The following is an 11,449-nucleotide window of genomic DNA, read 5'->3' on the forward strand; positions in this document are numbered from 1 at the left end:
AAGTTACTTTTGAGGACTTATCTTCCAACAGAAACCTGACATAAAATTTGTCTGAGCTTCTGGACTCTTTACTCAACAATGGGGTGATCATAAGATGGCGGGTCTGATTATAAAAGCTACAGGACAGAAGGATATGCTCCATCGTCTCCACTTCCATATTCCTACAGGGGCACCGTCGTTCCTGATAAGGGACACCAGCATATCTGCCCCAAAGTAATTCAATAGAATAAACATTGCTTCTGGCCTTGGAGAAAGCAATACGAATATCCTCATTGGCTGTGCCCACCCACCGACACCCCCCTCTCTCACACACATAAAGTTAGTGAATTAATTGCATCATACACTAGGGAAACTATTGTGATTCAAAATGGTACACAGCTGCAACCTGGACTGGCAAATGCAGCATATTCCTTTACTGCATGCTAAGAGTTGCCGGGCCTCTATAGGTGCTGCCTGTCTGGGGATTATTTGGCATCCTGGATCTCTTGTACCCTAGGTAGCCGCCTACTTTGCATTCCCCTAGAAAAGGCCCTGAGAGGAGCTGCAGCCAGGTGGGTGGGAACCCATGAATGGATTGATCTTATCTTGTGTTGAGAACTGTGAAGGTGGGTACGGGCGAAACCACGTTGATGGAGATCTTGTCACAGTAGTAGTGATTAGCTTTTGACTCTTCTGGAATTTCTTGGCGCCTAGAGCTACTGGCCATCAGCGATATGATTTCTGATGTGTGTAACCATTAAGCTTTGCTGTGGGATTTCCTCCAATAAAAATCTCTCACTGATTTGGGTGTCCTCTGTCAGTTTGCCAGGATGTATGCTTGTCTGAGGGACCAGGAGAACTGACAGTGAGACTTCTTCATTGGAGGAAATCCCATGGCAAAGTTTAATGGTGTCTGAAGTTTCTACGGATCTTATTTCAGGCTTATTGGATGCCACAATGCCTGTTTAATAAGGGTTTGTCTAATTTGCATAATTATTGGAGATGTAACTCATCTAATGCTTCTTTTATTCATATGTTTTGACAATGCCCAATAGTTGCCTCCTTTTGGGAGGAAGTCATAATAAGGATAAACTTTGTATTTAAACAGTCTTTAATTTGGAAGGATGTGGACGTCCTCCTAAACTACCTACCGATTTCTTAGAAGTGAATGCATGGTCAGAGCAAATGGGTTTTCCGAGCCCTTATGACAGCTAAAAGACTGATATTATTATGTTGGAAGGATAAATGTTCACCTCCCACAATGCAATGGGCGGAGGATTTAACAACATAATCAACATTTGAACAGATGGTATATAGGTGCCACTTGTGGGTGAATAAATACATGGATATTTGGTCTGCTCTTCTTGAAGCCTATGCATAATTCCCCCCCCCTTTTATAAAAAGAAAAAGAAAAGAAAAAAGAATGCCGTATTTGATTAAAAAGTTGACATTCCCATGTATGTAGTTTTTGTTCTCTTTTTTATTTCACCATTTGTTTTCTGTCCTGTCCTGTTAAATTCACAATAAAGGGGGGGACTTCAGATGTTTTAGCAGCATTTCCAATATGGGGTGATATCCAATGTCATTTTAACAAGTCCTATTCATTTCAATGGGTCTACTCTAACGCAGAATATAACCCATAGTCTTCCTTCAATGCTGAGAAGTAGTTCCAAACTCTCTACTCACCTTCAACTTCAGATTTGGGTTAAAAAGAGAGAGAATGAGAGAAGAAGAAATTAAGATGGGGAAAACACTGGGGAAATATCTTTATTTTCAAACACACTTAACCTAAGCTTACTGACCCTCTACACCCTACCAAGTATTCCCTTGCAACCTTTCTGCTTTTAGTTGCTGCATTATTTTCCATCATGAGCAATAAGCTGGCTATCCGGATCTCTTTATTCATTGTGACATTCAGGTACTTAAGCCTAAGGCTCTAACAACTTTAGAAAGGTTGAATAGGGTGATATTTTTTTTCCTTCTGAAGACTGATGCTCTTCCAGAAAGTTAACTCTTTTATTTGTACATCAGCAATCTGGAAAAAATAAATGTTAAAATCTCATTTCTGGTTGGTATGATGGTGATGATTTGTCCAATTTTCACCAAACTCCCACCCCCAGAATGATACATGTGGCTGATCAGCCACATGTAAGAGAGTTAGGTTAGAAGTTGGCTATAAGAAAAGGAAGCTTTGATGCCAAGAAAAGAAAGCTAAGATCGAAATCTTTTCCAGAAATAATAGAGACGTTTCACTGTTATATTGCCCTAAAACAATACAGGCATAAAGGCGCACTGGTAGCTGAGTGACCTAATAAAAACAAATCTATAGAAAGCACCGTCAAATATAAGCTTTAGGGCTAATCAAGTCCTTCACTATCCTTTCCACCTCTCCTGCATGGGAGTTCATCCCACCAACCCTCCTATGTTAGTAGTCAAGGTATAGAGATCCACATTTGATTCTCATTTGATCCACATTTAATTTCCAACAATAAACTAATGACAAACTAAAAGACTGGAATATGTTGGACGCCTTTTAAGCAGTCAACCCAACCAACTGTCGATCGAGTCTCATAATTGGAACAACAGAATCAGTGTGGTTGAATTAAGCTGAATTAATTAAGGTGAATTAAAATAATTTTAAAACATGATGGCAAAAGACATTACAAGTGTCCATTACAAGTCAGGGAAAGTCTGTGTAAACAAACATGTTTTCAGGGTGCCCTTCAAGCTAGTCACATTTTCTGCCTCTCGAACCACATGTGGGAGAGTATTCCAGAGAGTATTCCAGAGAGTGAGGTAGTACTATTCTTACTAGTTTTGTGTGGGCTTTATCAGTGCCCAGTTCATTTGCTCTTGTGTTGGCCATCTAAAGCATCAGGGGGCTTCAATGAAAGTTCCTGGCAGTGGGGCTAAACCACCATGTTCCCTGCTAGGGCCAGCCCTACCATTAGACAGAGTGAGGCAGCTGCCTTAGGTGACAGTTTGTGCCACACAACCTGCCTTGTGCCCCTTAAGCTAACCTACTAGCCTTTGGTGCTGTGGAGGGTGACCTGTCACCAGTGTTGAAGTACGATTCAACTGCTAGTCTGGTTGGCTTCTATACATGGAATGAAAGGAGTGCCATCTTGTCCACCTCATGCAGCAAAATGTCTTGCTCCTTGCAAGACATTGCTCCTTGCATCGCTGTGGCAGCTTGCACTGCAGTGTCACCACTGCAGATTGTTGGGAGTGGTACTACAGCTTCCAAATCAGAAGTGATTAGATGTCACGAGGAGCCAATAGGATCCCAATCTGGTTCTGTAAGGCTGCCAACTCTCCTCCATAGTCTGGGGAAGTTGTCACACAGGTACAGTCCACACCATTCAATTGCATACTTAATAATTTGTATAGTACCAGCTGCATTACTGCAAGCCAACAGCCCAGAGAGTACAGTGATAACTGGGATCGAAAAGAACCTGGGATCAAATCCCAACTAAACCTCTGGACTACTATAATTTGCAATGAGTCCAAATTTTATCAGTAGGCTTACAAGTTAAGGGCGTACTGGTTTATTTTGTAGAATATTGTCCCAATGTGTTAAGATACTTTGGTTATAGTGTGTTTGTTTTTAGTAAATATGCAGGATGGCCCCTCCTCCTCCTCCTCCTCCTCCTCCTCCTCCTCCTCATTATTATTATTATTATTATTATTATTATTATTATTATTATTATTATTAACATTGAAGTGGTAGCTTTTGCTATTAAGTTTTAAACCATTGTACGTTTCCTTCGGTATCTAAACAAGGCACCTTTATGGAGTTGTGGGAAGTGGTATCCAAATTGATTGGAAATCCAATTTGAAAGTACAGAAGAGAAACAGACACATAATAGGTCAGCATGTTTTACTAGTTTGAGTCACAAAGGTGATACTTCACACAGCTGGCTAATAGGGGTATACAAAGTGGGTCTTCTCTGCCTCAAAATTTGAGCCAGAGCTCTGTTCAGGTGATTCTCTGTCCCAATTTCAGAGTGTATCTCCTTACTGCGCCCCATCGGATTACCCATCCGAGAAGCGCCCATTTTCGGATAACCTCTTATTAATGGAAATTAATCAAATGCTTATATCTCCCTCATTTTTAAAGATAAAGAGATGAAACTTTTCATGGTGATAGTTAAGGAGGGCTTTAGCCATGCCAAGTTTGAATCAGTTCTGTTCATGCTTTGATTTTTAGGATTTTTCAAAATGGAAATTTAAAATGCTTATATCTGCGAAATTTTTAAAGATAGATGAAAATTGGGACAGTGATAGCTCTTAAGGAGTACTTTAGACATGCCAAGTTTGTAGCAGATCCATTCATGCCCTGATTTTTTAGGAATTTTTAAATCCCCCCTCAAACCACTATCCCCTTAAACACAGAGACAGACACACACAGAGAGAGTTTAATCCACCCCTGCACATTTATGGAGGGAGATTTCATCCTTTACTTTGCTGGTGCAGAGCTCCACTGCTGCTGGTAGAAGTTTCTACTCCAGCCTTCTCTAACCTGGTGCCCTCCAGATCTATTGGACGAGCACTCTCCCCTCTGAACTGGAAGCCCAGCCAGCCAACAGGAGTAATAATTTAACTGAAATAAAGAACCTGCCTGTGCCTGACTCAGGTGTAGAAGCTTTCTCACTCACGATGCCAGCCAGCCGAGCAGTACTTTCACACTGAGGAAAGGTGGATGATTGACTTCTATGAGTCTGAGCAGAAATCCGTCCCCTCTCCCCCACCCCACCCCCAGCCAGAATCAGCAGCCAGTTAGTGTTTCCCATTCCCCTGAACATTGCAATCGGAGGAGAACATGGTCAAGAACGGTGTTGTGCCAATTCCTAATTGGTTAGCCACAGATGTCAATATCAAAGCTACCCCTCACCCCGCTCAGCATCTTCCAAATATGGAGATATTCAATTCAGACACAGACACACACAGAGCAGGCTGATTTCAGAGACTTTAGAAGCTCCGGTTGGGCATGTCTCTGCTCTGATATTAATCGATGAGTTTGGAAGCAGCCAAGATCGAATACTCCACGGATATTCATGGTTACCAGATAATTCTGGGGTGGAGTGCACACCCCTACTGGCTAACTGCAAAGGTAGGCACTTGCATCCTTCAGGATAACAGCTAAAGCTTCCCCTTACAGTGTAAGGCTTATACAAAGCCATAGCTTAGTAGTACTGCAAACATACTTAGCATTGTGAAATTCCCAGATTCCATCCCTGGCATCTCCAGCTAAAAGGTAGCCAGGCTGGGATCTTGCATCAGATGCTCAAGAGTTACTGCCAGAAGAACTTGAGAAGAGCCATGGTGGACCAGACCAAGGGTCTATCTATCTAGTACTTCTTTTTATCTCTTCTAATTGATTTTATTGGGTGACATTTCCTAGTTCCAGTATTATAAGAGAAGGGAAATCTCTCTATCCAAATTCTCTTCCATGCACTATGAAAGGGATATGGAACATCTTTCCATTTGGGGGCTGAAGGAAAAGGGGCAAGGCCAAAATACCAGCATATTTTAGCTTAAAGCTCTTATGCCAGTAACTCAGCCTCAGGAGACAATGGATCGAGGGTCGGTCACAAATGTTTAGTAGGCATCGAGATTGCAAGGCACTGAAGCTCTTTTGTCTGCTACCCCCATTCCGTTTCCTTAGTGCAAAACAGTTCATGCATTCTCAAAATGCTCTCTGACATAATGAGGACTAGAGATTAATTGGTTCTCAACAAAAGAGGTCCGAGTTTCTCTAGATTCTATGTTTTGCACCACATAATATGTGCAGGATGAATCTGCTGGTGTCTAGAACAAAGCAATCCTATATATCAGGGGTGGGGAAATGGTGGCCAGAAAGTTTGAAGTTGCAGTTGGACTGCAGGTCCCATCCACCCTAGCCAGCAGAGCCAGTTCTGAGGATTGATGGGAATTGTAGTCCAAACACAACTGAATGGTCACACATTCCCCACCCCTGCTGTATATGACAGTATTAAATCACTACAGCATAAACAATGTTACCCTCCCGCAAACCCCCCCCCCCCACAATGTTTTCCTTATCTCAGCTTTCTGTGTCTCCCCTGTAAGAGTGATTCTGGTCCGCTTGCATTGGCTGCCTATACGTTTCCGAGCCCAATTCAAGGTGCTGGTTTTAACCTATAAAGCCCTACACGGCTTGGGACCACCACACTTGATGGAACACCTCTCTCGACATGAACCTACCTGTACACTGCGCTCAACATCTAAGGGAAGCTCGGAAGTTGGCAACAAGGGAGAGGGCCTTTTCGGTGGCGGCCCCCGACTGTGGAATGATCTCCCTGATGAGACTCGCCTGGTGTCAACACTGCTATCTTTCAGGCGCCAGGTCAAGACTTTTCTCTTCTCCCAGGCACTTGGCAGCATTTAACAACACTAAGTTTGTTTTTTAACGGACCCCAGAACTGTTGTTTTTTAAATGGATACTGTTGTTTTTATATTTTTGATGGTTTTAAATTGTGTATACTTTTTTAATGTTTACTGTTTTTAACTTTTGTACACCGTCCAGAAAGCTTCGGCTATGGGGCGGTATATAAATGTAATAAATAAATAAATAATTCTCAACCTTTAGATGTTCCTTCTTCTACTATCCTACAACACACTATGACTTGGCATTTCACTTCTAGAAATCTGTGTCAGATCATTTCATGATTTGTACATCCTTTCTGAAAATTTAAAGACTTGGGGTTTGCACATTACCCCAATGATATATATTCAATTATTTTATAGAATGTACTGAAAACAAATATTCAGACTAGGGTTGGGACAAAGTTTACAACACAAGATGAATAATACTATATAAGAAAGAGGCACTGGCCTTCAGGTATTAAAGTGAGAGATAGACTCTTTAATAAGGAAAATGTACTTATGGAATCTTTAACTGTTGTTTGGAAGTTTAAAACATGTCTGAAGAATTTTAGTTTTATTTGGCCATTGTATTATTTACTTTTACGGGTCTATATTTTTAAATTATTGCATGCTCAGTTAAGTATTCTGTTTTAAGGGCTTTAGTTGTGTTGCAATTCATTTGTGTGGCTTTGGGGTTAAAGTTGTATTATATTTTGAGATCTTTTACCATGTGAGCTGCTGTGTTGGGTATCTGAAAAGGAGGGAGGCAAATGAGTATATAACTAACTAAATAAATAAATAACAAAATACTATCCCTCCTACTTTGGGGATAGGGTTCAGCACCTTGGATAGCACCTTTAGAGTTCTGACTGAAACCCAGAATGGATTCGCTGCCTCACCAAAATCGGAGCCACCACATTCCAGTAGTTAACCGTCAGTCATGACCCTTGCTGTCCTGTTTTGAACTACAAAGCCTAACATTTTTGACCACTGACCATGCTGTCCAGGGCTGATGAGAGTTTAAGTCCAAAATATTTGGAGGGCACCAGGTCGGGGAAGGCAGCTGTGGAGCATAACTCTCAATTACAGCGTTCAAATCCACATTCAAACATGCAATCCATGTGCAAGAATTATGGCTGTGATCCAGAGAGGATGCTTGGCTTAAAGCCCCCTTAGACAAAATTTATTTCAATATTTGGCTTCAGACTCAATCCTCTGACTACGGATTGTAGATGAAGCTGCCCATCACCTGTCATATGCTGCTGATTATGTTGTTGTCAATGTCCCCGGTCCAATTTTAAATCAAGCCACTGGAGGCTATCAATCCCCCCCCACAAAAACCCTGAGTAACACTGTAATATTATAAAAGCCCTGTGGGGAACTAAATGCAAAGCCATTTAAATGTACACACACCGACCCACATTAGTGGTTAGAAGTTAATTCTTTATACACATGGATTCCACACGCAGAAAATGAAAGGTCCCCTGAGTTACTAATATAACTAAATACTGCAAAAATGTTCCGCATTACAATTACTTCATAAGTGCTAGTCCATTTTCATGTTGTAACACATTGGAGACCACCCAGGATCCGTCTGCAAGGAAATAAGAGCTCCTTGAAATACTTCAGTTTAATAGAATAATTTCTTAGAGCTGTCGGGGCATAGTGGCTATCGGTGTGAGCTATGAGCATGGTACAGGATTCCCATCTCACCTCAGACACAAATTCCCAAACAGCGCAATCCTATGCATGTCTTCTCAGAAGTAAGTCCTATAAAGTTCAATAGGACTTACTCCCAGGTAAGTGTGTTTAGGATTGCCATCTAAGGGCACAACCCTGTTTAGATAGAAAAATGTCTTACAGCTCCCAGCTGGGGGGCACCACGGTTGGGGCAGGGTAATGCAGTCCAGCTTCATCCCACGTACCTGTTTCCCTCGAATTATCCCCTACAGCGCTAAGCTGTTGTTGTTGCTAGCTAAATCACACCCTGGGCGCCAGCACTCCTAAGATCCTTTGCATACCAGGAAAAGGGTTTAAGGGGGAGAAATGTAAAAAAATATATATATATCAACAGATGACCCAATCTGATTCAAATTTGGTATGCTTAAAGCTCTCCTTAATATCTATTACTGTGCCAATTTTGATGTCTTTATCTTTGAAACTTACGCAGATGTAAACATTTGTTTAATTTGAAGCTTAAACATATCAAATCCTATTCCTGCGCCCTCAGTGGCTGCTCGGAAAACAACAAATGATTTGCTCTTAAAGGGGTATCAAAATAGGACGGGTCTTTTGGCTTTATAGCACTATTAAAGCAGGATGGTGGGAGTACTTCACAGTCAAAGCAGAGTAGCATGTCAGGGAAAAGATAGAACTAAAACCTTTCTCCCTAAGATGTCATTTTCTTTGTGGAGGCTTTGATGCATGTATGGAGGAATCCTCACTCACTTCATGTGAATGCCGTCTGGAGTGGTACAGTTGAGAATGAAGAAGAGTTCTTTAAAAATATATATATATAATGAAAAACTAGACTCCGAGAATAGCCTGAAGACTGCAATAAAAAGAGCACTATAACTTTCTTGATAAATAACACATCCATTTTAAAAAAAAGAATTCAAACTTACTCATTCCATGAAAACAGCCCTTTCCCTCCCCTTCTCTTCAAGAGCAGCTGAAGGAGCTGATGAACCCTCCTGTTGAGTTTGATTAAAAAGAAGCAGCAGCATTTGACTGTTCATGCTTTTTTAAAGGCACATATTCAAACTAAAACATTTATGCTCTTGAATGAGATTCTGATCTGGAGCGGAAGTCAAAATGAGCTTAACTGTTATCTTCAGTGAACTTCAGACTTGTCAACATAGCTAACGATTCTAAATAACTTTGCTGTACAAAGGTGTAAAAGAGCCCAGCAGGGTGGGGGACAGGATGCATGAATGTGCATGTATATAATTTAAAGGACCAAAGCAAATACCACGAGACACAAATTTCTGCAGAATTTCTTGCTAATAATAATAATAATTATTATAATTTATTTATTTCTTACCCGCCTCTCCCTTTGGATTGAGGCGGGGAACAACAATGCCCTAAATTAAATTTAATAAATTAAATAAAATTAGTTAATGTTAAATAACATTAAACCCAGGTGGGAGCATGTATTTGTATTGACGCTGAATGTAATATTTATGTAATATTTGACCTATGTAACCAGAACTATAAATTATATATAAAAAAAGAATAATCATTAAAAAGAACTTCTTGCCAATACAGTTGTTTCATTTTTCTACAGTTCACCATGTTAAAAATTACCTTGCTCAGCTCCTAAAATGCTTCCAAACACAGCTTTTATCACACCTTCGCCCTATCTCGATCAATTAATCTTATGGGGGGTGGGGTGGCCCAGATGTCACCATTTTCCTCCTGTAGCCCTTGCGTTTTCTCCATCCCTTCTTCTCTTTTTTTCCCCTACCACAGAAAAACTGTTAAGAAAAAAAGATGGAATAGCTGTACAATGCCTTCCAATTGGTAGTGCCAGGAGTCCTCCGTCCGGAAGCACCCTTATTGTTCAGTAACAGCCTCTTTACACTATGGCTGCATGCGTCTATGCAAGCTTATCAGTGATCAAACTTTAACTGAACACTGTGGAATGGACTTAGGGACAAAGTACACATTATGTTAATCGCATAACATGTAGCTGAGATGTGTTTTTAAAAACAACCACAAGAACAACAAACCTTTGTGCATGGCCCAAATTTAAATCTGGACCACTGTGCGCTAGGAGGAGTGGATTAAACATCTCCCCCCCCCCCACCGTCTGAAATTACATACATATGGATTTTAAAAAAAAGGGGGGGGATTTTCCATTGTCATCAATGGGGGCTTTTTTTCTTTTTAAATCCCACATGCTGGGGAGGGGGGGATTGGGGAAACAAATGTGGGGGGAGGTTTAATTCTCCCCTCCCAGTGTGCAGTTGTCCCAGTCCAAATCTGGATCGTATGCCCTTACTCAATAACAACAACAACAACATCCACTAAGCCTCAGCTATCCACTACACAATTAGCGCAACATGTAGTTTGACCCTCACAAAATAAACATGCAGGTGATTACAGGTGTTACTTCCTGGCCTGGTCTCAATCTCATCCTGCCATTTTGGCTGGCTTAGTCTGTGCAGGCTCCTTTCCCCAACACAACAGCCCTTCAGCGGTCTTCTTCTTTTTTTAAAGTCTTCCCACATTTTCCTCCCACTCCCTGCTTGCTCCTCCCTGGGGGACATTGCCACTTACACATTGGTTGAGCAATAGCTGCTTTGGCCTTCTTAAGCAGCTGTTCTTCTCAGCTCTGATGGTGATACCTTCTCCTTCGGAGCTCTCCGTGACTTGCTCACTGCCAAGTCCTCTGTATTCCAGTTGCCTGCCTCTTTGGGGGTGGGGGTGGGGGTGAGGGGCAGAGGCGTAGCTGAGATGTGGAAAGGGCCTGGTTGGCTCCCATCATGGGAAGCCCTTAGAGCCAAACCAGTCAAAAGACAGGCCCTGCCTAAGAGAGACACTTGAAGGACAGCTGAAGAAAAGCACCATTAATTCAAACTAAAGGTCAATTCAGTACAGAGAGAAAGCTTTCATAGTGTGGGGACTCCTGGGATATGCGTAGCACAGACAGAGATGCATCCCCCACCCCAGCTCCTAATATGGGGTTAGATCCAGATGGAGGTATAAGTAACTGGGCTGGTGGAAGAAGGCTCTCTGCCAAGCAAATCCATTGGATTGCCTGAGTATTTTGGTTGTCACTTCCAAGCACGCTTGAAATTTTACCCAGTTTTCCTCTCCCAAATCCGGAAGGAAGGAAGGAAGATAGATTTGGGTTCTTGCCCCCCCCTCCAATGTATGTACTTGGAAAGAGGGTTTAAACTGATTTAATCATATGTAGCTGGGAGACAACAAAGCCAGAGCAAGGTGGGGAGGCTTCTACATCCATCACCCAACAAGAACCAATGAACTAGAGGGGGAAGAAGAAGGGAAGGGGTGGGGCAGGCGCAGTAACAGGAGAGCAAACAAGTGAAAAGAGAGTTCTCCAGTATAGCAACGATTG

The 11,449-nt window shown here is 41.8% G+C and overlaps 1 protein-coding gene across 1 annotated transcript in view; it reads right to left on the bottom strand.

Moving 5' to 3' along the window:
* Positions 1-9,293, bottom strand: part of PHYHIPL (phytanoyl-CoA 2-hydroxylase interacting protein like) — a 107,051-nt gene extending 97,758 nt beyond the window's left edge. The window contains exon 1 of the mRNA XM_063133100.1: positions 8,991-9,293. Coding sequence (XP_062989170.1) covers positions 8,991-8,994 — 4 coding nt within the window. The 5' untranslated portion in view covers positions 8,995-9,293. The remainder of the gene's footprint in view (positions 1-8,990) is intronic.
* Positions 9,294-11,449: the final 2,156 nt, after the last annotated feature.

This window comes from Elgaria multicarinata, chromosome 8, assembly GCF_023053635.1.
Source record: "Elgaria multicarinata webbii isolate HBS135686 ecotype San Diego chromosome 8, rElgMul1.1.pri, whole genome shotgun sequence".
Classification (NCBI taxonomy): Eukaryota; Metazoa; Chordata; class Lepidosauria; order Squamata; family Anguidae; genus Elgaria; species Elgaria multicarinata.